Source organism: Haliotis rubra, unplaced genomic scaffold (genome assembly GCF_003918875.1).
Source record: "Haliotis rubra isolate DU_JTF1 unplaced genomic scaffold, ASM391887v1 Scf211, whole genome shotgun sequence".
Lineage (NCBI taxonomy): Eukaryota > Metazoa > Mollusca > Gastropoda > Lepetellida > Haliotidae > Haliotis > Haliotis rubra.
In genome coordinates this window covers 1,431,224-1,458,628 of record NW_025766126.1, presented here as the reverse complement: position 1 = coordinate 1,458,628, position 27,405 = coordinate 1,431,224, and the positions used below count along the sequence as shown (strand labels likewise).

The 27,405-nt window shown below is 41.2% G+C and overlaps 1 protein-coding gene across 3 annotated transcripts in view; it reads left to right on the top strand.

Annotated features, from left to right (window-relative positions):
• Window positions 1-27,405, top strand: part of LOC124276701 (polycystin-1-like) — a 159,965-nt gene that overhangs the window by 52,040 nt on the left and 80,520 nt on the right. For all 3 annotated transcript variants that reach the window (XM_046712348.1, XM_046712347.1, XM_046712346.1), the window contains exon 6: window positions 22,288-22,601. In XM_046712348.1, coding sequence (XP_046568304.1) covers window positions 22,288-22,601 — 314 coding nt within the window. The remainder of the gene's footprint in view (window positions 1-22,287; window positions 22,602-27,405) is intronic.

The following is a 27,405-nucleotide window of genomic DNA, read 5'->3' as shown; positions in this document are numbered from 1 at the left end:
CCTCTATGGCATAGGGTGTGTGTGGTGCTCCACATGTCCTGAACCTAGAGTGTTTGGTATTTATCCAGCTACAGCTACAACAGGGGGAGGTATTTGTGGTGGTACAGAGGTGCCATCTCCTGCCTTCACACCATGGCACATTGTGATGTTACAGTTACTGCATTGTCAGTTACTTGTATACTATAGTTACGTATAGTTTCTACGTATAGCCTCAAGAGGGTGGCTTTCAGTTTCTATAGCCGCCTCATTGTGGGTTACTGTAGTTCCTACATTCTCTACACTTTGGTGTATTTTAGTTGATACATTTGAGTTGCTACAACTGCTACAGTTTTGGGTGTTACAGTTGCTACAACTGCTACAGTTTTTGGGTGTTACAGTTGCTACAACTGCTACAGTTTTTGGGTGTTACAGTTGCTACAACTGCTACAGTTTTGGGGGTGTTACAGTTGCTACAACAGCTACAGTTTTTGGGTGTTACAGTTGCTACAACAGCTACAGTTTTGGGGTGTTACAGTTGCTACAACTGCTACAGTTTTGGGGTGTTACAGTTGCTACAACTGCTACAGTTTTGGGGTGTTACAGTTGCTACAATGGCTACATTTTGGGGTATTTTAGTTGCTACATCTGCTGCATTTTGGGTTGTTTGAGTTGCTACAGCTGTTAAAATGTTCCTGACTGTCTTTCATTGACATTTACTGACAATTATGCAGCAGTTTTATCAAACTTTAACAGCCGAGGTAGTATTCATCCTTGTTTGATGCAGTATAGTTGTTTTTCGCCACCAGTTCAGCAAACTTGTTTGGAAGCTATAAAAGAACAACAAGGAGAAAGCAGCCTGATTGTTTGATTTCCGCCACAGCTCAGCAACTCCATGAATCCCTCTGATTGATGAGGGTATCAATGTCCCCTCGGATCCCCAAGCTGGTCACTGTGAAGGCTGGACTGACAGAACCGCCTTTCATGAAGGCAGCAGCAGGCTCCTTGCATGCTACACCTTGCTGGGCCCACATATCTGGCAGGTCACATACACCTGAAACTATGGGGAGCCTGGTGTAAAGCAGGGTATAAGGTGGGGGAGTTGCTTGTGTGTGTGTGTGATACAGGTGCTTGGTGTAAAGCAGGGGAATAAGGTGGGGGAGTTGCTTGTGTGTGTGTGTGATACAGGTGCCTGGTGTAAAGCAGGGTATAAGAAGGTGGGGAAGTTGCTTGTGTGTGTGATACAGGTGCCTGGTGTAAAGCAGGGTATAAGAAGGTGGGGAAGTTGCTTGTGTGTGTGTGTGTTATACAGGTGCCTGGTGTAAAGCAGGGTATAAGAAGGTGGGGAAGTTGCTTGTGTGTGTTATACAGGTGCCTGGTGTAAAGCAGGGGAATAAGGTGGGGGAGTTGCTTGTGTGTGTGTGTTATACAGGTGCCTGGTGTAAAGCAGGGTATAAGAAGGTGGGGAAGTTGCTTGTGTGTGTTATACAGGTGCCTGGTGTAAAGCAGGGTATAAGAAGGTGGGGAAGGTGCTTGTGTGTGTGTGTTATACAGGTGCCTGGTGTAAAGCAGGTCATAAGAAGGTGGGAAGTTGCTTGTGTGTGTGATGTTATACAGGTGCCTGGTGTAAAGCAGGGTATAAGAAGGTGGGGAAGGTGCTTGTGTGTGTGTGTTATACAGGTGCCTGGTGTAAAAGCAGGGGTATAAGAAGGTGGGAAGTTGCTTGTGTGTGTGTGTGTTATACAGGTGCCTGGTGTAAAAGCAGGGGAATAAGGTAAAGGGGAGTTGCTTGTGTGTGTGTGTGTTATACAGGTGCCTGGTGTAAAGCAGGGTATAAGAAGGTGGGGAAGTTGCTTGTGTGTGTGTGTTATACAGGTGCCTGGTGTAAAGCAGGGTATAAGAAGGTGGGGAAGGTGCTTGTGTGTGTGTGTTATACAGGTGCCTGGTGTAAAGCAGGGTATAAGAAGGTGGGGAAGTTGCTTGTGTGTGTGTGTTATACAGGTGCCTGGTGTAAAGCAGGGTATAAGAAGGTGGGGAAGTTGTGTGTGTGTGTGTGTTATACAGGTGCCTGGTGTAAAAGCAGGGTATAAGAAGGTGGGGAAGTTGCTTGTGTGTGTTATACAGGTGCCTGGTGTAAAAGCAGGGTATAAGAAGGTTGGGAAGTTGCTTGTGTGTGTGTGTGTGATACAGGTGCCTGGTGTAAAGCAGGGTATAAGAAGGTGGGGAAGTTGCTTTGTGTGTGTCATACAGGTGCCTGGTGTAAAGCAGAGTATAAGAAGGTGGGGGAGTTGCTTGTGTGTGTGTGTGTGTGTGTTATACAGGTGCCTGGTGTAAAGCAGGGTATAAGAAGGTGGGGGAGTTGCTTGTGTGTGTGTGTTATACAGGTGCCTGGTGTAAAGCAGGGTATAAGAAGGCAGGGGAAGTTGCTTGTGTGTGTGTGTTATACAGGTCCCTGGTGTAAAGCAGGGTATAAGAAGGTGGGGAAGTTGCTTGTGTGTGTGTGTTATACAGGTCCCTGGTGTAAAGCAGGGTATATAAGAAGGTGGGGAAGTTGCTTGTGTGTGTGTGTGTTATACAGGTGCCTGGTGTAAAGCAGGGTATAAGAAGAAGGCAGGGGAAGTTGCTTGTGTGTGTGTGTGTTATACAGGTCCCTGGTGTAAAGCAGGGTATAAGAAGGTGGGGAAGTTGCTTGTGTGTGTCATACAGGTGCCTGGTGTAAAGCAGGGTATAAGAAGGTTAGGAAGTTGCTTGTGCGTGTGTGTGTTATACAGGTGCCTGGTGTAAAAGCAGGGTATAAGAAGGTTGGGAAGTTCCTTGTGTGTGTGTGTGTGTGTGTTATACAGGTGCCTGGTGTAAAGCAGGGTATAAGAAGGTTGGGAAGTTGCTTGTGTGTGTGTGTGTTATACAGGTGCCTGGTGTAAAAGCAGGGAATAAGAAGGTTGGGAAGTTGCTTGTGTGTGTGTGTGTTATACAGGTGCCTGGTGTAAAGCAGGGTATAAGAAAGGTTGGGAAGTTGCTTGTGTGTGTGTGTTATACAGGTGCCTGGTGTAAAGCAGGGTATAAGAAGGTGGGGAAGTTGCTTGTGTGTGTGTGTTATACAGGTGCCTGGTGTAAAGCAGAGGTATAAGAAGGTGGGGGAAGTTGCTTTGTGTGTGTGTGTTATACAGGTGCCTGGTGTAAAGCAGGGTATAAGAAAGGTTGGGAAGTTGCTTGTGTGTGTGTGTGTTATACAGGTGCCTGGTGTAAAGCAGGGTATAAGAAGGTTAGGGAAGTTGCTTGTGTGTGTGTGTTATACAGGTGCCTGGTGTAAAAGCAGGGTATAAGAAGGTGGGGAAGGTGCTTGTGTGTGTGTGTTATACAGGTGCCTGGTGTAAAGCAGGAGGTATAAGAAGGTGGGGAAGTTGCTTGTGTGTGTGTGTGTTATACAGGTGCCTGGTGTAAAAGCAGGGTATAAGAAGGTTGGGAAGTTGCTTGTGTGTGTGTGTTATACAGGTGCCTGGTGTAAAGCAGGGTATAAGAAAGGTTGGGAAGTTGCTTGTGTGTGTGTGTTATACAGGTGCCTGGTGTAAAGCAGGGTATAAGATGGGGGGAAGTTGCTTGTGTGTGTGTGTTATACAGGTGCTTGGTGTAAAGCAGGGTATAAGAAGGCAGGGGAAGTTGCTTGTGTGTGTGTGTTATACAGGTGCCTGGTGTAAAGCAGGGTATAAGAAGGTGGGGAAGTTGCTTGTGTGTGTTATACAGGTGCCTGGTGTAAAGCAGGGTATAAGAAGGCGGGGAAGTTGCTTGTGTGTGTGATACAGGTGCCTGGTGTAAAAGCAGGGTATAAGAAGGTGGGAAGTTGCTTGTGTGTGTGATACAGGTGCCTGGTGTAAAGCAGGGTATAAGAAGGTGGGGAAGTTGCTTGTGTGTGTTATACAGGTGCCTGGTGTAAAGCAGGGTATAAGAAGGTTAGGAAGTTGCTTGTGTGTGTGTGTGTTATACAGGTGCCTGGTGTAAAGCAGGGTATAATAAGAAGGTGGGAAAGTTGCTTGTGTGTGTGTGTGTGTTATACAGGTGCCTAGTGTAAAAGCAGGGTATAAGAAGGTTGGGAAGTTGCTTGTGTGTGTGTGTTATACAGGTGCCTGGTGTAAAGCAGAGGGTATAAGAAGGTGGGGAAGTTGCTTGTGTGTGTGTGTTATACAGGTGCCTGGTGTAAAGCAGGGTATAAGAAGGTTGGGAAGTTGCTTGTGTGTGTGTGTGTTATACAGGTGCCTGGTGTAAAGCAGGGTATAAGAAGGTTGGGAAGTTGCTTGTGTGTGTGTGTGTTATACAGGTGCCTGGTGTAAAGCAGGGTATAAGAAGGTTGGGAAGTTGCTTGTGTGTGTGTGTGTTATACAGGTGCCTGGTGTAAAGCAGGGTATAAGAAGGTTGGGAAGGTGCTTGTGTGTGTGTGTTATACAGGTGCCTGGTGTAAAAGCAGGGTATAAGAAGGTGGGGAAGGTGCTTGTGTGTGTGTGTTATACAGGTGCCTGGTGTAAAGCAGGGTATAAGAAGGTTGGGAAGTTGCTTGTGTGTGTGTGTGTTATACAGGTGCCTGGTGTAAAGCAGGGTATAAGAAGGTGGGGAAGTTGCTTGTGTGTGTGTGTTATACAGGTGCCTGGTGTAAAGCAGGGTATAAGAAGGCAGGGGAAGTTGCTTTGTGTGTGTGTGTTATACAGGTGCCTGGTGTAAAGCAGGGTATAAGAAGGTGGGGAAGTTGCTTGTGTGTGTGTGATACAGGTGCCTGGTGTAAAGCAGGGTATAAGAAGGCGGGGAAGTTGCTTTGTGTGTGTGATACAGGTGCCTGGTGTAAAGCAGGGTATAAGAAGGTGGGGAAGTTGCTTGTGTGTGTGATACAGGTGCCTGGTGTAAAGCAGGGTATAAGAAGGTGGGGAAGTTGCTTGTGTGTGTGATACAGGTGCCTGGTGTAAAGCAGGGTATAAGAAGGTGGGGAAGTTGCTTGTGTGTATGATACAGGTGCCTGGTGTAAAGCAGGGTATAAGAAGGTGGGGAAGTTGCTTGTGTGTGTTATACAGGTGCCTGGTGTAAAGCAGGGTATAAGAAGGTGGGGAAGTTGCTTGTGTGTGTTATACAGGTGCTTGGTGTAAAGCAGGGTATAAGAAGGCGGGAAGTTGCTTGTGTGTGTGATACAGGTGCCTGGTGTAAAGCAGGGTATAAGAAGGTGGGGAAGTTGCTTGTGTGTATGTGTGATACAGGTGCCTGGTGTAAAGCAGGGGAAAAAGTGGTCAAGATGCTTGTGTGTGTGATACAGGTTACAGGTGTATAACACCAGTGAGAGGTTGATTTGATGCAGGGGAATGATCTGATATTTGCTGGAATATTACTGATTGTGACATTAAACATCATATACTCATTCACTTACTCTGGTTTATAGAAAGCAATACCTCAATATCCTTCAATATAGAATATCTCACAACTGTAATTCATCTTCCTTATCAGCATATTACTATTGCCTCTTGTAGATAGAGATCGATTTTAGGGAAGTAGTATATTAGATAGTTTTAGGCCTCACAGGATTAAGACTCCTGTAGATCTAAGCAACACTATTGTCTTATGAGGAATTTTGATGTGGAATGTGGACACTGGTTATGACCTGAAAGTCACTGGACAGTAACACCGTGTGTGGCCTGTCTCCATCAAACCGAGGAACTTAGTCTTTGTTCTTCAGAATATGGAGGAGTACAGGATGCCATGTCATCTGTGGCAGTTAGATAGGCAAAGTTGTGATTCCTGGCCTGTCCAGTGCTTGTGGTTTAACCAAAGAGTTTAATTGCCCCACTCACTCATTCACTCAGTCGGGGCTTTGGGGTAGCTGACTGGTTGATGTATTCACTCGTTATGCCGAACACCTGGGTTTGATTACCCACATGGGTACAATGTGTGAAGCCCATTTCTGGTGTCCCCTGCCGTTTTATTGCTGGAATATTGCTAAAAGCAGTGTAAAACTAAACTCACTCACCCACTCACCCACTCACCCTGTATTATGGTACATAGACTTTATGATTTTGATAACCAGGAAAGTACCCTTCTATATAACTGTTAGTTTCTGACATTATTCTGATTTGATTAAATACATGAAAGAGTGGATCATATGAGGCTGCATCCTTCATTTTCCACATCTGAGTGAGTGAGTGAGTGAGTGAATGAGTGAGTATGGTTTTACATATGGTTCTAAACTTTGTGTAAATGTAATGAAGATCCACGTTTGTTCATTGCACCACTATTTTAACTCAACTTTATTGTCCTTAACAAAGTTTTAGAAATGCCTTTTCTCCTTTCCCCCAGGATATTTTGCACCAAATTATTTGAACTATTTGTATCGAAGTAAGGTTGAAAGTATAATTGTACCTTTATAAGTCAGTACATAAGGTGAGCTACAGAGCCTTGTTGCTCTGTATATAACGTAGGTCTCTTTGAGAAGGGTCATTTTCATTGGGTGTTGGTTTCCAGCTAATGAACCTGAGAAATTTTGTGATTAGTGATAACAGAGATTGAGCTATGGTGTAATTAAACAGAGCTGTAGAGGCCAGGGAGTCTAGGGGAGTCATTTTGTAGTCCCTTTACTCCTTTGAATACCATGTTCTTGTTCTTCTGGGGACAGTGGGGTAGCCTAGTGGTGTGTGAGGGGACAGTGGGGTAGCCTAGTGGTGTGTGAGGGGGCAGTGGGGTAGTCTAGTGGTGTGTGAGGGGACAGTGGGGTAGTCTAGTGGTGTGTGAGGGGGCAGTGGGGTAGTCTAGTGGTGTGTGAGGGGGCAGTGGGGTAGCCTAGTGTGTGGTGTGTGAGGGGCAGTGGGGTAGCCCTAGTGGTGTGTGAGGGGGCAGTGGGGTAGCCCTAGTGGTGTGTGAGGGGCAGTGGGGTAGCCTAGTGGTGTGTGAGGGGGCAGTGGGGTAGCCTAGTGGTGTGTGTGAGGGGCAGTGGGGTAGCCTAGTGGTGTGTGAGGGGGCAGTGGGGTAGCCTAGTGGTGTGTGAGGGGGCAGTGGGGTAGCCCTAGTGGTGTGTGAGGGGGGCAGTGGGGTAGCCTAGTGGTGTGTGAGGGGGCAGTGGGGGTAGTCTAGTGGTGTGTGTGAGGGGCAGTGGGGTAGCCTAGTGGTGTGTGAGGGGGCAGTGGGGTAGTCTAGTGGTGTGTGAGGGGGCAGTGGGGTAGCCTAGTGGTGTGTGAGGGGGCAGTGGGGTAGTCTAGTGGTGTGTGAGGGGGCAGTGGGGGTAGCCCTAGTGGTGTGTGAGAGGATTGGGGGTAGTCTAGTGGTTAAAGCGTTGGCTCGTCATGCCGAAGACCTGGGTTCCCCCGCCGTGATGTTGCTGGAATATTGCTAAAAGCGTAAAACCAAACTCACTCAGTCAGTTAGTAGTGGTGTGTGAAGCCCATTTCTGGTGTCCCCTGAAATATTGCTAAAAGCGGCGTAAAACCAAACTCACTCACTCACTCTCGTTCTTGTGTCATATGTAGAACTAGAATTTGCATCTTTGAACAAATATTTGTAGGTTGTGAAACAGATGAACAAAATGTGTTTTCATCAAGAGTTTGTTGCATGAACTTTGAAAAAAAAGAAGAGAAGCATTAAGTGTGTATTTCTTAGTCCTTAATTGCCATAAATGGATCTTATAAATAGTTAGTGATAACTGTTTATCAGAGCCTGTGATCCTTGTTAATTTGTAACACTGGCTGGCATGTAGTGTTATCTGTGTGTGGTGTGTGGAGCTCACCCAGGATGTTTTCATGGGCTACAGAACTGATCCTTTCATTCTTGTCTGGGCATAATCTTATCAGAGCCCCGCTGCATTGCCAGTATCTGGATGACATTTACTGCAATGCTCAGACTGGGATTGGGAAACTACTTATTCCGGGACTGAATTGTTGAGTTACCAAGGTAGACATTTTGGCCACTGGGATATCAAGAATATCTGCCTATGCATATGCATTGTAAAGAAACCTTTTTATAGCCCAAATATGCTTTTTGATAATCATTTTCTGTTTTTCTGCATCAGAAGTGACATCACTTGTTGCTTAAAACAATTTGACTGAAATATTATATGGCATCAAAGTTAGAATTTAATTTCAATAAAGTATGTAGACATGTCTTTATTCTTTTTCTTATGTTGTTTTTGAAACCATGGACTACATTCAGTAGTCATTAATCCAAAGTTTGTGATTCAATCACATTTGACATGTGAGCTCCACCATGATGACAACACAGGCTGCCATCTTGGTTTTCTGTGGCATTCAGAATAATTTGTTCTAATTACAGAATTGATCTTTCCTGAATGTATTTAACGGCGTGTACAAATATATATAATTTTATGGTCATTCAGATAATCAGAACCTCATCTATTCTTAGGTCCTAATGAATTAATGAATCTATATTTGTGCGTCTAAAAATATTACGGTCATGTGGATAGTTATAGTTGCTGTAACAAAGCAGTAACTTCACAAAAGGCATGTCAGTTGACAGTACGACAGCTATAATCCTGACACACAGGCTGTGTAAAGTATTAAATAATTGGAACAGGACTAATGGCGACAATGACTGTTTTATTATATTATAGCACATTAGAGCACAAATAACCATCAGTCTCTCCCTGACAACGAGTCTGACCATTACGTTCCTGCCCTGATCCCCCGTGTTAATGAGACGGCGAGATGGTTGTGAGGTGATTAGGTTATCACATTTGCATGATGCTCACTGGTTCGAAGAAATTGGCAGCAACCTTTCCACGACTTTTGCTGTTTAGATCTCAATAAACATGCCAGGATATTTGGTCATCCAAGGAAGTGAGTTTGAGAGGGGATCCGACTCTTTCTCTGATGGGGCGGGGCCTTCCTTGTTATCTCTGATTAGAAAACACTGGCTCTCTGGACAATGTAGGAAATTCCTTTGTTGCTAGCAGATTGTTCTCTTGTACAGTTGATGTGTGTTCTGAACACATAGTCAGTCTCATTAAGCTTGTACAAACTGGTCAGCAAGGCTTGAGGTGCGCATGGTCTGAGGTTAGTGTCAAACGAGCAGATTTTGTTGTTACAATTTGCGTTTTGTTTGTGTTAAAACTGGTATGATACACCCTGGGTAAAGATTCAGTTTCACTATACCAGGAAGGGAGGTTTTATATCTAGAATAAGAGTTTGATCTACCAAGAAAGGGAGTGTCAATTAGATTTTTATGTAACTATGGAGAAAATCTGTATGGTTTTGAAAGATTTAATAGTTTGTATTTGCGTTAAAACTGGTATGGTACTCCCTTGGTAAAGATTCAGTTTCACTCTACCAGGAATGGAGGTGTTTATTTCTAGAGTAAGAGTTTGTTATCTACCAAGAAAGGGAGTGTCAATTAGATTTTTATGTAACTATGGAGAAAATCTGTATGGTTTTGAAAAAGAGATTTCATAGTTTGTTTTTGAAGTTTTAGCTCACCTGGACAAAGATGAGTGAGGTTTTTGCAAATTGTCCACTGTGATAAAACCATCACAAGGTCAATGAATCTGATATATACTCATAGAAACAAATAAAGGAACACACGAAGGTGCATGTGTTGCTATATCTTTGGGGGGTTTATGTCATGCTTTATATTGCACTGTGGGTGAAAATCTGGAAATAAATAAAGGAACACTTGTACTTTCATGTTTTCCCTTATTTGTTTCTGTGAGTATATATATCAGCTCAGTGGTGATCAGATTTCATGTAACTGGTAGAAGTTCAAGTTTGAAAAGTTTTAAGGAACCCCAAATCCATGAGCGCTGAAACCATACCATGGATGGTTACAAAATACTTCTTCAGTTGTGGAAAATGTTAAAGCATTATCTTCTTAGAAACCAGATGACTCAACGACCTGATGTTGGTTTCAATGTGTAGCACTACAAAGGAAATCACTATAAACTATGGCATTTAGAATTTAGATTAAGAAATATTGTAGGAATTTAGTGGTAAAGATGAAACTGTGTTGAAGATAATCAGCTGTACTGAACTTTAGCTGTTATTGGTGTGCTGTGATCAGACTGCAATTTCTTTAGTTTAGACTGTAGCACAACGTAGCAACTTCCTGTTAAATTAATTGACATTACATTTCCTCATCATTTCTCAGAATTAACACTCTGGAAGAGTGGGGTATAATTCTTGGTTTTCCATGACATATCATTGCCACACATGTTCTACCCTCCATGTGAGACAAAAACTGATTTAGAAATCTTTATGTTTTGTCTTACAGCAAAAAGATTTTATCCCAGATAATACTTGAGGAAAATACAAAAATAGAGATTCTATTATTTCAAAACATAAGTAATTGTTGTGCATAGCATTACCTTTTCGATGATTGTTTTCCGGAAGCATGTTTCATAGTATCAATGTGACTGTAGTATTTGAGATAACGGTTTAGGGATGCCATTATTCCCTAGTTCAGATTATAAAGACAAAAGACTCCAAAATGTATACAAAAATGACTGGCTGATTAGAGCTGTGACGATATATATCGTATTATCAATAATCGTGATACTTTATCTGACAATAAATATATCGATACGTTTTTTAGTATCGTGATATGTATTGTTGACCTTAAAATTGTTAATTTTCATTAGATATTGACGGTTATGTCAAAATGTCTTGCTAATAAAATATGATTTTTAAAGAAAGTAACTAAAGAAAGCATATCGTGGTATGCATCGAATCGAATTGTATGGTTCCGAGATATCACGATATGTATCGTATCGTGAAATTTCTGTATTGTCACACCTCTATGGATGATCAGTCAACCAAGCAGAAATATTAGTCTGGCCTTCTGGTTGCGTGAGAGCTCAGTTCTGTTAAGACCACAATGGGATGAATGTTCTGAGGTTTTTCCTGCAAGTAGTAAAAGGCATCTTTATCATTTTGATGATGCTTCTTACAAAAGTTCACTGTATTGAATTTTGATATCAAGTATATGTAGGAGTTTGAAAACTGTGGTTTATCCCACATCAAAGGAACGCTTTCATCTTTGAAACAGCACTTGTCTGATATTGACGCCGCATCAATATCACACAACCTAATTTATCATCTATATCAGCCATGATTGGTTAAACTTGTCTATAACCAACCAACGCCATGTACCAGCTTCCCACGCGGCCCAATTATTCATGGACACGATCAGAGTGATTTTGTCGCAACTTAATTTTCATCGTCATGATTAACACCATTCGACAGTTAATGTTGATCGTTTTTGTGAAGTGGAGGAATTATCAAATCAATCGCCTGTCATATCGCCCTGCCACTTGCTTTCACTCGCTTCAATTAAGTTTTCTCTCTGTTAAGTTTTCATGTTTCAATTTGTTCTATGTCCCTTGTAACCGAAAACCAAGATGTGGTTGATGTAATTGATTTTAGCGTGTGAACTTTAAAAGCATTGTATGATGTGGCATAATATTAATTTCAGTAGAACAACAGATAGAGTTTTTAGCACTCCATACAATATTAGACACTTTATTTCTTCTCCAACATACGTCAGATATGTTCTGTTCAGGTAATTAGTAAGTAGGTTTTGAGTAGGAAAGTATTGTTGATTTAATTCTTTGATGCATCTTTGAAAACTGAATATTGATTTCTGTCTGGCAAGGCTCCCTGTAGTTAAAGTGTTGGCCAATCACGCAGTGAAGGCCTGGGTTTCCCTCTTTGGTACACTGTTTGAAGCCAATTTGTGATGTAAATTACATTGTTTGAAGCCTATTTTGGTGTCCACCATATTGTTTGAAGCCTATTTTGGTGTCCACCATATTGTTTGAAGCCTAATTCTGGTGTCCACCACATTGTTTGAAGCCTATTTCTGGTGTCCATCACACTGTTTGAAGCCTGTTTGTAGCATCCACTACACTGTTTGAAGCCTATTTTGGTGTCTACCACACTGTTTGAAGCCTGTTTCTAGCATCCACTTCATTTTTATCCCCTGTCCGCGCGTTAATCGCGATGTGGGGATATAGTATTAGGCTCCGACGTCCATACGCATCTTAAGAATTGGATTCATATTTGGTACCTAGGTTCATCACAGTAAAAGAAAGGACCCAGTCAGGTTTGGTGACCTTGACCTTCATTTCAAGGTCACTTAACGTTTTACCCTTGTCAGCGACATATTTCAAGAAAGAACTGTTCACTGGAATTTCTTCATATTTGACATCAAGCTTCATCGAGGGAAGGCGCAGGGCCCAGTCGATTTTGGTGACCTTCCCTTAATTTTCAAGGTCATGGAGACACTTTAAAAATTATAACCTACATGTAAAGATTGTCAGCGAGATATCTCAAGAACCATTCACTGGACTTTCTTCATATTTGACACCAAGCTTCATCTGGGGAAGGTGCAAGCCCCAGTCGATTTTGTTGACCTTCACTTCATTTTCAAGGTCATGGTGACACTTTGAAGATTTCAAAATCTTAAACTGCATGTTAAGATTGTCAGCGAGATATCTCAAGAACAGTTCACTGGATTTTCTTCATAGACTTTCAAGACTTCCCTTGAATGTTTTTCAATAAGCAATTTCTTTATTACTATTTTTGCATATTTCATACACTAAGACATTCATGTCAAGGTCAAAGTGAGTCTTGAAAATATTTGTGTGTTTGAACAACTACAGAGCAAGATATCAAGAGAGGTTGACTGGTCATGTTTTTGTTTACATTTAACTTCATCTTAAATTACGACCTTCACTTTCATTACTTTTTAAGTTTGATTTGATAACTTGTGCGGGGGATTATGTCACCTTAGTGACAATGCTTGTTTGAAGCCTATTTTGGTGTCCACCTCATTGTTTGAAGCCTAGTTCTGGTGTCTATCACACTGCTTGAAGCCTGTTTGTAGCGTCCACTACATTGTTTGAAGCCTATTTCTGGTGTCCATCACACTGTTTGTAGCATCCACTACATTGTTTGCAGCCTATTTCTGGTGTCCACCTCATTGTTTGAAGCCTATTTCTGGTGTCTATCACACTGCTTGAAGCCTGTTTGTAGCGTCCACTACATTGTTTGAAGCCTATTTCTGGTGTCCATCACACTGTTTGTAGCATCCACTACACTGTTTGAAGCCTATTTTGGTGTTTACCACACTGTTTGAAGCCTGTTTCTAGCATCCACTTCATTTGTTTTAAGCCTATTTCGGTGTCCACCTCATTGTTTGAAGCCTTGTTCTAGTGTCTATCACACTGTTTGAAGCCTGTTTCTAGCATCCACTTCATTTTTTTAAGCCTATTTTTGGTGTCCACCTCATTGTTTGAAGCCTCGTTCTAGTGTCTATCACACTGTTTGAAGCCTGTTTCTAGCATCCACTTCATTTTTTGAAGCCTATATTTGGTGTCCACCTCATTGTTTGAAGCCTTAGTAGCGGTAAGTTCTGGTGCCTATCACACTGTTTGAAGCCTGTTTCTAGCATCCACTTAATTTTTTTTAAGCCTATTTTTGGTGTCCACCTCATTGTTTGAAGCCTCGTTCTAGTGTCTATCACACTGTTTGAAGCCTGTTTCTAGCATCCACTTAATTTTTTAAGCCTATTTTTGGTGTCCACCTCATTGTTTGAAGCCTAGTTCTGGTGTCTATCACACTGTTTGAAGCCTGTTTGTAGCGTCCACTACATTGTTTGAAGCCTATTTCCGGTGTCCACTACATTGTTTGAAGCCTACTTTTTTTTTGCCCACCAACATGATAAGGGCGGATTAGTGCTACAGTGGCAGATATATCTGGTGGACTTCAGCTTGGAATTTGGTTTTGGTTAATCAAAGTTTTGTCTTATATAAATCACTTCATGAAATGCTATCTCATTTTGAGGATCATAGAGGGGGAACAAGGTAGTTATTATAATACACCTTGAGTGACCCTGTCGTCAAATTCTTTCCCTTTAGCAGTGAACTTGATCAATTGCAGTTTTGGCAACTGAACTATGTGCCTGAGTTATTTCTTGTTATATATACTTTACACATATTTAGAAAAATATAATGTTATACATGAAGCATTTCAACCTTTTACATTGAAAAGTGAAGATTTAGGTGTTGAATGTCTAAATTAACCATATCAAAATACAGATCAGACTTCTTTGAGTAAATCTTTGACTCTTTGGTTTATAGTAAGTGTAAAGGCATTATATGGTCCGGACTCAAGTATTTACAATAGCTGGAATAGTCATGACTGTGGCATAAAACCACTTCCTACATTATTGGCTGTGTTTTGAGTACAGCACTTGGACACAGGTAGTTACTGTTAAAAGGGATCAGATAGAAACTGATAGGGGTGGAAGGGTAGCCTAGTGGTTAAAGTGTCCGCTCGTCATGCTGAAACCTGGGTTCGATTTCCCACATGGGTACAATGTGTGAAGCCCATTTCTGGTGTCCCCCGCTGTGATATTGCTGGAATATTGCTAAAAGCGGCCTAAAACCAAACTCACTCACTCACTAGAAACTGGTATGTTGACAAACAGAAAGGTATCTCTTGTCAGCCCCTCAAGATGTGAAGTGTCCTCCCTCATATGTTCACAGTATCTCATCACTTGCAATTGACCTGAAAAAATGTGTCATAACCAGACTATTGACAATGATCTTGACAGAGACGACCTCAAAATTGTCACACTTGTCAACAATCAGTGTGGATAATATCATATGGAATCAGGTAAAGGGTATGAGTGACAAAGAATACATGCATCAAGAAATATCCAATCTCTCAAGTCCTGGACTGGTTCAGAGTTTATGATGGCTGTCAGTGCCTCTGCTCTCTGTTATTGACACAGATCTTAACCTTACCGACAATAAAATATCTGCTGTTGTGTTCTGGCGTTATCAGTGGTCCAGTCAAGTGGCCCAGATTGGCCATGTTTGCACACCCGGCTGGGGAGTCGGGGTGTACTTGGCTACGTGCTGCAACTACTTCAACCAAGCAAGATTAGCGTCTAAAAATGGGATATGTAGGTTTGCAGCTTTTCAAGTGACCTGGTTATTATTTGGATACTTTCATCATTAGTAAAGACAAAAATCAACATGGTTAGATAATATGGAGATGGTTATGGCATTATTGGGAGAAATATGGGTTGGTTGAAGGTTGGATCATTGAAAGATGAATGGGTGTAATGTATTGAAAGGCTGATTTGTGAACAGGTGAATGTATTGAAAGGCTGATTTGTGAACAGGTTAATGTGTTGAAAGGCTGATTTGTGAACAGGTGAATGTATTGAAAGGCTGATTTGTGAACAGGTGAATGTATTGAAAGGCTGATTTGTGAACAGGTGAATGTATTGAAAGGCTGATTTGTGAATAGGTGAATGTATTGAAAGGCTGATTTGTGAATAGGTGAATGTATTGAAAAAGGCTGATTTGTGAACAGGTGAATGTATTGAAAGGCTGATTTGTGAATAGGTGAATGTATTGAAAGGCTGATTTGTGAATAGGTGAATGTATTGAAAGGCTGATTTGTGAATAGGTGAATGTATTGAAAGGCTGATTTGTGAACAGGTGAATGTATTGAAAGGCTGATTTGTGAACAGGTGAAGGATTGAAAGGTTGATTTGTGAACAGGAGAATGGGTTGAAAGGCTGATGAGTCAACAGATGAATGGGTTGAAAAGGTTGATGACTCAACAAGTGAATGGGTTGAAAGGCTGATTTGCGGACAGGTGAATGGGTTAAATGGCTGATGAGTCAACAGATGAATGGGTTGAAAGGCCAATGAGTCAACAGGTGAAAGGGTTGAAAGGCTGATGAGTCAACAGATGAATGGGTTGAAAGGCTGACAAGTCAACAGGTGAATGGGTTGAAAGGCTGACGAGTCAACAGATGAATGGGTTGAAAGGCTGATTTGTTGACAGATGAATATATTGAAAGGCTGATTTGCGAACAGGTGAATTGGTTGAAAAGCCATGAGTCAACAGGTGAATGGGTTGAAAGGCTGATGAGTCAACAGGTGAATGGGTTGAAAGGCTGATTTGTTGACAGGTGAATGGGTTGAAAGGCTGACGAGTCAACAGGTGAATGGGTTGAAAGGCTGATGGGTCAACAGGTGAATGGGTTGAAAGGCTGATGAGTCAACAGGTGAATGGGTTGAAAGGCTGATTTGTCAACAGGTGAATGGGTTGAAAGGCTGATGAGTCAACAGGTGAATGGGTTGAAAGGCTGATGAGTCAACAGATGAATGGGTTGAAAGGCTGATTTGAGTCAACAGGTGAATTGGTTGAAAAGCTGATGAGTCAACAGGTGAATGGGTTGAAAGGCTGATGAGTCAACAGGTGAATGGGTTGAAAGGCTGATTTGTTGACAGGTGAATGGGTTGAAAGGCTGACGAGTCAACAGGTGAATGGGTTGAAAGGCTGATGGGTCAACAGGTGAATGGGTTGAAAGGCTGATGAGTCAACAGGTGAATGGGTTGAAAGGCTGATTTGTTGACAGGTGAATGGATTGAGAGGCTGACGGGTCAACAGCTTAATTTTTTAAATGCTGATTCATCAGCAGGTGAATGGGTTGAAAGGCTGATGAGTCAACAGGTGAATGGGTTGAAAGGCTGATGAGTCAACAGGTGAATGGGTTGAAAGGCTGATGAGTCAACAGGTGAATGGGTTGAAAGGCTGATGAGTCAACAGGTGAATGGGTTGAAAGGCTGATGAGTCAACAGGTGAATGGGTTGAAAGGCTGATGAGTCAACAGGTGAATTGAAGTTGAAAGGCTGATGAGTCAACAGGTGAAACAGGTTGAAAGGCTGATGAGTCAACAGGTGAATGGGTTAAAAGGCTGATGAGTCAACAGGTGAATGGGTTGAAAGGCTGATGAGTCAACAGGTGAATGGGTTGAAAGGCTGATGAGTCAACAGGTGAATGGGTTGAAAGGCTGATGAGTCAACAGGTGAATGGGTTGAAAGGCAGATGAGTCAACAGGTGAATGGGTTGAAAGCTGGTGAGTCAACACGTGAATCGATTGAAATGCAGATGGTTGAAGGGTTGAAAGACAGATGGAAGGTCAAAGGATTGAAAGGTGGATAAACTGAAGGGCGAATTGGTTTTGAGTATGTAGGTTGAATTTAAATGTAGAATGGTTGGCATTTGAATGAGTTTAATGAATTAGTTAGTGAGTTAAAATAAGAAAGCCTTTCTAGTATGTGCCATGTTGTAAAGAATGGGGTAGCCAGGTGTAGATACCTGCTGCAGCTGCTTCAACCACACAGAGGACCTTGATCCTGGTGTATGTAGGACTGGCTATAACTTTATTGATAAATTGATCATTGATAAATGAATTCTGATCGATTATTGATAAATGAATTCTGATCGATTATTGATAAATGAATTATGATTGATTATTGATAAATGAATTCTGATCGATTATTGATAAATGAATTATGATCGATTATTGATAAATGAATTATGATCGATTATTGATAAATGAATTATGATCGATTATCAAAAAAAAGATCAGAGAAGTAACTTTGAGCAAAATGACTAAAAAATCTTTAATATATCAACCCATTTCACATCAGTTGTGAGTGGTGACATGTGTAGGCTTGGATTACAAGCAACATGCCATCCTGAACATATTTTAGCAGCAGCCCATGAATAAAGATCTAACTTTGGGTATTCTCTGACTAAATTATAAAATTATTTCACCACATTGGTTCAGGTACAATGTAATGATTACACAATTTTCATATTGATAATCATTAATGATTGCCATCAACGATATTTCACATTATTGATCTTTTTAGCCAACCCTAGTTGTATGACTTAACATAGATATAGTTTCCTTCCCTGCAGTGTTCCCCACATAGGTACAATGTGTGAAGCCCATTTCTGGTGTCCCCCGCCGTGATGTTGCTGGAATATTGCTAAAAGCAGCATAAAACCAAACTCAGTCAGTCAGTCCCTGCAGTGTTCAAGGAAGATACATCTCTGCACCTGTAAACAAACTAGGCATCATGTCTCCACTATTGTCCTGTATCCGGAACTTTAGAGTAACTGTTATCTACACAGGACATTGAAGTCTTTAATAGATGTTAAATATGCCACTGGCAGTTGAATGTTGTAATAATTAATACCAATAATGAGGCCACTTTAAGTCACTGTAACTCTGTGCCATGTGGGCATGTTCGAAGTGCATACAAACACACAATCGATAGATGTCATTATTGCTGAAAGAGATGGATCTTTAGTTAGGAGTTAAAGGCAGTTAATGAAGGGGTGCATCTGAGGTTTGGGGTTGCAGAGTTGCATTACCCCTCAGCGGAGTGATGAAACAATCAGACACCAAACATTTTGGTTCATTGGGGGATACCGTAAGGAGGAACTTGTCAGAGTAACGAAGATTTCTAGAAGGTTGATACACTGTATTGAGTTGTAACCTTAACCAATGAGGTATGTTTAGTGAAGGAATGAGTAGTTTAAAAGGTGATTAATTTTTACTTGATCACAATTTTAAGATGTACATAGTAGACAGAATCGCTTAGATTAATTTGTTCACAACATGTTGCGGAAGAAAAAGCAAGTGATGCTGTTGTGATGAAACTGTGTATCACACGAAAATGTGATACGTCCACATACAGCTAACATAAACCATGGAGGTTTCACATGTCATGTTTCATCTTTACCTCTGCATGATAGAAGCCAAATATTTAAAATGCTCCCACATCCTGATGAACAAGTTCAGCAAGGGAGCGAGATGTTTGAGGATGTGTTTCCTGTCTAATGTTTGCCTGCAGGCACAACCATCTTGAGTTCTACTCCATGGCTTCTCAGCTCACTGTGCCCCTTTTGATGTCGGCTGTGTACGCCTATCAAAGACAGACTCTTGATCTTGTATCTGTCATCCTAACTCTTGGCTCTCGTCGGTTAGGATTACAACATTCTGTTTGTCTGTGTTGATAATAAACAAGGACTTAGTACCTCCTTGTAGTACCCCTACCTCTTCCCCAGTCTGGGACCAAGCGATAGCGTCACCTGTTGGAGCAGTATATCAGTCCCTCCTGGATTCTCCGGCAAATTTTTTAGAATTCCCCAGCAAATATCAGTAAATTCTGCATCCAATTTTTCAAAATTCTGCAAGCATTCTGCAGTTAAAAATTGAAACACACACACACACGCACACACACACACGCACACCAAATTAATGCAATATCAATCTTCAAAAAGATTAATTTTGAGAACATAATTGCAGTGTCAAATTGAAATAATGTTATTGTAAGGTGCTGAAGATAATATTGAATAAATCATCTTTATTAGTGAATATTTTGAAAATATCATTATATCAAATGTCTCAGTTCATTTTTGTGTAACCAATCATACTTTTGCCATTTACACCTACTTTTCATTTCGGTTGATAGTCAACTTTCATTCATCTTTCAAAATAAGTAAATTCCGCGGCAGATAAACGGCAAATTCTGCAGGTACTCTGCATGAAAATGCATTTTCCGTGGACCAGATTTTTTTCTGCATCAAAAGGATTCCGCGATTTATCCTGCAACCGCAGAACTGCAGGATCCAGGAGGGACCGGTATATATGAGATCCCATTCAGCATGGTCTCATTAACTTTGGTTCTTCACAATATCAGTCATGTAGTTTTTAAAAGGCATTTAGAAGTTGGGCGAACATGAATACATGACACGTTTTATGGATATCAAGTTCTTTTTTATTCTTTACATGACGTTTCAGAGCTTATTCTTGCTCCTTCATCAGGTGAATGAATTAGCTCTGAAATGTCGTGTAAAGACTAAAAAAGAAGTTGTTATCGAGAAAACGTGTCATGTATTCAATATCAGTCATGTTTCAGGATTTGAAATCATTCATGTTAGAGTACCTAATGGCTTCTAAATATCATATGTTTTAACAAATTACCCTGTCACATCTATGCTTGAGAAACATGTTTCCAAGGATGAACATACCAAAAGGCCTAATGAACTGCATGTTTCACAAAATAATCTTTGGATTCAGAATTGAATACGGTCTTATCAAACTCTGTGATAAGGATAGGGCAAAATTTGTGTAGCTCATGGTGAAATGATTTTCACTTTGTTAGGACATGGATCAAAAGTTTTTTGTTGTCACACTTAATTCCAGAGTGCCTGGCTAAACATCTTTGGGGGTGCCCTGGGGTGGATTTGGCAACGATTAATTTCTGCCCTCTCTTTGAAGAGGTCCTGCTTCTTATGTTTGAGAAAGGGTGGGGAACCCCAGAGTCGATGTTAATCCCCTAAGACTAAACTGATTGGGGGAGGATAGAAATAAAAACATAACATGCCTTGTGTATCATGAATTGTTTTAATCTTCTCCAGGATATAAGTAAGAATTTTTTGTGTGTGAATTGCTTTTACATTTCTAAAATTTTGACTCATCAATTCCATGATGGGTGACCCATGAAGATCTGGGTTAGAATTGATCTACAGTAGCCTATGCTTGTCGTAAGGGGCGACTAACGGGATCGGGTAGTCAGGCTCGCTGACTTGGTTGAGACATGTCATCGGTTCCCAATTGCGTAGATCGATGCTCATGCTGTTGATCACTGCATTGTCTGGTCCAGACATGAATTTTTACAGACTGCCGCCATATAGCTGGAATATTGCTGAGTGTGGCGTAAACCTAAACTCACTCACTCACTCCATGGCGGGTCTGATGCAGAACATATGTCAAGGGCCCTGTTCCTCAAAGCGATCGTAGCGCTACGACTGTCGTAAGTCTATGTTAAAGTATGGGAGTTACGATCATCTTAGCGCTACGATCGCTTTGTGGAACGGGGCCCAGTAGTCTGTGCTTGCAGATTGAGGTGTCCCGTGAGGTCAGGGTGGTTAGAGGGTGTGGTTCCTCGGGCAGCACAGTATCTGATAACATGGCCATTGCTCACACTATCAACCCATGGTCTGTCGGGTCTATTCAGCTGTAAAATAAGTTACTGTGATGTGACAAAATGTTCAATCAATTAAGAAATGACTGTAATCATTTTCTTATATACGGTGGTATAAACATAAAGACAGGTATGCAAACTGTAAATCCACCTTTTCTTTTCTTATACATCAGGGAAGTGGGGGAGCGTCCGCTCGTCATGTCGAAGACTTGGGACCGATTTTGCTTTAATATTGCTAAAAGCTTTTGTGAAACTAAAACTCACTCTTACTCACTCACTCACCACTTTCTTATGTTTTAATTCATCAATATTCACAGAATGTATCTTTAATCTTACCACACAAACATTTGTAGACAACAATATGAAATAAGTGACAAAGTCCAACACAAAAATGCAGAATGAGCCTCACCCTTTCTATTATTAGCTACTTGTGGGTGTGGCCTAATTTTGCAGTGTAACAGATTATAAACACAACAAGTATTGCTTGGCTCCCAGTGAACTATAATGGAATTACTTGCAGTTGATATATTGTGGACAAAATGATTGGTGGAAGATATAGATACAGTTTTTCACTTGTTCACCAAGTGCCTAAGGTTACCTGTCATGGTGTTTTGTGGATGAAAATGATTGTTTCAAAATGCTTGGTGCATGTACCTGCTGGAAACCTATCAGATCAAAATCATCAGCTCTCACGGAGTATTTGTTGTTTCAGATACTCATACATGAGTGAGTATTGTTTTACGCTGCATATAGCAATATTCTTGCAATATCATGGCAGGGGACACCAGAAATAAGCTTCACACATTGTACCCATGCGGGGAATCAAACCCGGGTCTTCGATGTGATGAGCGGACGCTTTAACCACTAGGCTACCCCACCGCCCCTCGAGTCATACATGAGTTACAAGATATTGATAATATGGAGTAACATCATGAACACTCTGCTGATGAGCTGTTGTTACAGAATTCAACAATTATACTTACAATGTCTCTTGCCCCTGGATGAGTGATGCATATACATTACATCAAGCATAACATTTATGAATTCTGATGAGGAGAATTTTGGATGACATTTACCACCAAGAACAAAGGAGGGCATTATTAATGCTGTAAAACCATTAATATCTTGCTCAAAGTACAAAACATTGGAAATGGGATTAAGAGCATTTTGGATGAATTCTTGCATCATATGAAATAGTTGATATCTTGTTCCAGATGTAGGAGTATTTCCAGTGATATCCCAATCCAATATACACGATTTTTCTGTCGTTTGAAAGCATGGTCTACTTTTTGTTGAATTTCAAGATTGACTTAAATTCATCGTTTGAACATACCTAAGTTTAACATAACACATGTAAGCACTTACGTCTCTTTACATTGCCAAGGGCTACAACCAGAGACTTGTATATACAGACTTTTTACATGCAGACTGCCAGACGATGTAACCGTAATGAATTTGTGTGCGTTTTATTTCAGAGGTCACAGCCAGTAATTCTATCTCATCCTTGACGCGGTCTTTTGTGGTGACAGTTGTGCTTCCTAAACCCCAAGACCTTCAGATTGTTCCTTTGAACGACTCGGACTATCTCCCGTCCTGCATCCCGGAGGCCTACAGCAACCTCAACGCCATCGCAGCCTTCGTCAACATCACCATCACCTTCGAGGTGTCGGTTGCAGTTGGCACCAACCTCACTTTCATTCTCCATCATGGTAAGAGTGATGGTGGCAAGTTCCTGGAATACAGGTCTGCTGCTGATTGCGAAGACTTGCAGTGCCAAGGAATTATCAAGGTGAGCCATGTTGTTCATGAACCGTTTCTTTCTTTAATAAATTCTTCATACAGATGTCATAACCTTTAACTTCGCCAGTTGGTATGGTACACTACCTGTTCCAAATATATTAGAGTAAGGGTGTTGTAAATATTTCAAACAAATTTACTGTCATGAAATCTTGTATCGAAAAATACGAAGATAGAAGTCTGGAAATAATGCAAAAGCATTGAACCTGTCTCGTGAACTTGTCTCGTGAACTTATACAACCTTCTGTACGTCACCTGTGTGGGAATAGCAACCACAAACAGGATCTGCTGGTTCTGTATCCCAGTAAGTCTCAAGCTTCTGATGCAGTTCATTGATGACATTTGATATTTTGTCTGCTACTTTGTGTCCATGTTGTTTTCCTTTGGGGTATGTTATAATGGATCTGAATCTCCCTTGGATATTGAAGAACTGTGTTATTTTAAAGTGGGGGTATATTTTCAACAGTGGGGTTATGGAACAAATGTCCTGTACACTAAAAATCAAACATTGGAAGGTGGGTGGAAAGACGTGTACATGGCTCTGTGTACTGTTGGGATCTAGCAATGGAGGTTTTGGAGAGTAGTTGGATTGCATTCTGTACCAAACTTAAATGCCTCTGGTCAGCCAGCAGTGACTGGGTACCCGGTAGGATGAGATGGTGATGTTGACTTATTAGTGCCTCATTAGGCAGTTTGGGCTGTATTCTTCGCATTAAACTGGAACTGAAAATACATGGCACAAGATCCATTGACTAGGGTAATAGCAATCTTGCCCCTTGAGCTTTGCGATGAAATGACGCATTATAAATGAACTTCTCCGGAGGTTGAAAAAGAACATTTAGCAGATCAGGAAATGTTGGTGGTACAACAAAAACAACTAGAAACTCCAAACTCTCTTTGACTTGTGCAAGTTTTGTTTATTTTTTAATTTGCATGCAAGTTCCAAACTAACATCTGTTTTCATCTGGTAACGACTCTGGGAGCCTGGAGCATCATCGAGAAGAATTTGTGTATAAAGGTGTCATATTCACCACCACCAAACTGAATCACTGTTGCTGTAGACATGGAAGACCATCAACAACTTCCTGTCGTAAAACAACCCACACCCAGTAATGACTGTCAGTACACTTAATGAGTCAAAATATGTTCAGTTTATATGTATAGGGCTGATGATTCAGCTACCAACCACCCTCCCAATGTGGCCGGGGACTGACAAGCTGCATGCATCATCGTCATCATTAGGCCACAACAAAGTTAACTGTGGATGCCATTACCACTGTCCAACTTGACAGCGATTTATGTCTGCTTTCAGGGAGAAACATGTAAACATAAGAACTCAGAACAACTTTCATTCTAAAAACACAAGAACAAAACAAATCTCTGAGAATGTAGTTTGTCGGTGGCTATATTCTAAACATGGTGGGGTAGCCTAGTGGTTAAAGCATTCGCTCGTCACATGGAAGACCTGGGTTCAATTCCCCACATGGTCATAATGTTTCGCTCAATTTTAGTGTCCCCTGCTGTGATATTGCTGGAATATTGCTAAAAGCAGCGTAAAACTAAATTCACTCACTCTAAACATGGTGGCCCAGGTTTGAAGTTTGCTGTGCACAGTTGCATCCCTTTGTTATAGTAGGATCTTAGGATTGTATGGCTGAAGCCAGATTACCTAGTTTCCATCTCTAATTGCATCACAGTTGACTTGCCTAGTATAGGAAATACTTGAAATACTGCTCACAGTGGCTTTAAACTTACATTATTCAGAATTTCATCCCATATTAAGCCAACACACTGCAATTTAACTGGGATACTGTTCAAAGTAACATTAAACTGAACCCAACTCACTCACTCACTCACTCACTCACTCACTCACCCAGGGGGTCAAGCACAGCAGCTACCATGTCTGTTGTCTTCCTATTTGTTACCAGTGTAGAGTGCTTTCAAGATGTGATCATTGAGCCAGTGGTTATATTACAGCATTGACGTGCCACTCCTGAATAACCTGTGAAGATCAAGTTTAGAATTGGTCTTCAGTAACCCATGCTTGTCGTAAGAGGTGACTAATGGGATCGGCTGGTCAGGCTTGCTGACTTGGTTGAAACATTGCTGGAATATTGTTGAGTGAGGCATAAAACTAAATTCACTCACTCACTCCTGAATAAACAGGTTCATTTCCCAAACTGGGTATACAATATGTGAAGCCCATTCTTGGTGTGGTGAAAAACGAAACTCACTAAACAGGTGGTATCTTCCTATCCTTTGATTGTTATAAGAGTACGTTTTACACAAAACACACTTCTGTTGTGTGGTTATGCTTGCTTAACCCTGTTTAGCTTTAATGGATGACTTAATCCTGATAAAAATCATCCTCAATTGCTGAGTTTTGGTTTCTGTGGCTGACAGTATGGAATGAAGGAAGCCATTGATGAAGGGGGATGTTGAAGGGATAGCCCTGTTTTATCATCGGATGTTATTTGTGAAGGAAATGAAAGCTTCTATGCATGTAAATGTTAGCATATTATTTTAACTCGAGGAAACAGGCAATGTCAATTGCTTCAAAGTGTGCTTGTTTTTGTGTGGAGTAAGAAAGGACAGATGGTACATGAGATTTAATGTTGTACTTCGCATTACAACATAACAGTACAGATGTACGGAGATGTTTTATGTATCAGGAAGTCACTAGAACGTGAGTGCATGTGATCCTTGTATCAGTATCGTCTTGTCATTTGAAAGTGGAATATCGGAGCTTGAATGTTCCAGAATGTGTTTTCTTTTTTAGTCATATCGAAAACTGATACAGAAATAGGACAATTATAACCTGTGGGAAAATAGCAGTCTTTAAATACTAACTCGAACGTATGAGTCAGGATTTTGTCAGTTTGCAAGATTGCTTTGAAGTTAATTTGTGAATTAATTTCATTCAGTAAGTATTGTTTTTTTGGTTTTGTTGTTGTTTAGTCTTCAGCAGTATCTCAGCTATAAGATGGCAAATGTAAATAATCACGTCTGGATCAGACAATCCAGGAGCTGACATCATGAGCATCGATCTAAATCAGTGGAATAAGGTGACGTTCATCAACCAGATCAGCAAGCCTGACCACCCGATCCCGTTAGTCGCCTCTTACAAGCATGGGTTGATGAAAACCAGTTCTGACCCGCATCTTCATGGGTCACATATTGTTAGTATGAGATGGAATCTTCATATTTGTGACACAACTACAACCAAAACAACCACCATCTATCGTACAGTATGACATGAAAGGTCAAGGCCATGGAAGGTCAAGGCTCTGGCAGACGTCCTCAAAAATGTATATGCAATGTCGTGTGTAATTTTTGAGGCAATTTTATGAAACTGTTCATGGCTTAGATGGAAAGTCAAGGTCCTAAAACTGAAAGTGTTCATGACTTATTATTATTACATTCGATATAGGAATTTTTATTTCAAAGTTGTACTGCTTTGGACAACTGTCACCTGATGTAGTAAATTGGAATGGTTGATGATTCGTTTCCGACAACGGAGAGATTGGGGCATTCAGGAAACAGTGGGACAGGATTGCGTCTGTTATTGCATCCAATACAAAGACCTTTCGAATTCAGTCGGGTCTGGAAACCAATGGGGACTCTGGGTTAGAGGTTAGACTGTAGGTCCACAGCAGTCTACACTAGTAAGAGGAAACTAATGGATGTGGTCAGATTCTGGGTGATTGCATGTCACCATTTGTGGGGATTAATGTCAATCACTGGATCGTCGAGTCAATACTCAGTTGTGTCAGCCCAATGTCTGTTATATGCTAGAGGGAAGCATTAAACAATAAACGGACAAACAAGCTAGTGTTGGGTACTAGTGACCATATGATCCTCAGAAACTGTACAGGGAGTGTTTACTTGACATCATGTTTATCTGTAAATGCAGTAACAGCGATCTGTAGATCCACCTTGCACAGACCCGTGAAGATCCGGGTTAGAATGTGTCTTCAGTAACCCATGCTTGTCATAAGAGGTGACTTAACAGGATCGGGTGGTCAGGCTTGCTGACTTGGCTGATGTCATTGTATCCCAATTGTGTAGAACGATGCTCATGCTATTGATCACTGGATTGTCTGGTTCAGGCTTGATTATTAAGAGACCACCGCCATATAGCTGTGATATTGCTGAGTGCAGTGTTAGATAACCAACCAACCAACCCATCTTGCACTGAGTGATTACAGGTGAGTTCATGCACCTTCGGGGCTGTGGGGTAGCCTAGTGGTTAAAGCGTTGGCTCGTCACGCCGAAGACCCGGGTTCGAATCCCCACATGGGGACATTGTGTGAAGCCCATTTCTAGTGTCCTCCGCCGTGATGTTGCTGGAATATTGCTAAAAGCGGTGTAAAACCAAACTCAGTCAGTCAGTCAGTCATGCACCTTCATGCACCTTCGGGGCAGTGGGGTAGCCTAGTGGTTAAAGCATTTGCTCATCATGTTGAAGACCCGGGTTTGATTCCCCATATGGACAAAATGTGTGAAGGCCATTTCTGGTGTCCCCCACATGATATTGCTGGAATATTGCTAAAAGCTGCATAAAACTAAACTCACTCATGCAGCTTCATGCAACTGCACAATGAGACATATTAAAAAAGATAATTTTAAAAATACTGACGGAATATTAAAGATAACAGCTGCTGCATTAATATGTCCTCGTAGTGCAAAGTTGAATGTGCCCTGAATGGATAAATAAAAGGTCATTACCCTATTTTTGACTGAATCAGTTTATCTAATGTTAGCAGTGTCTTGGATACTGTAGAATTTGAGGCTTG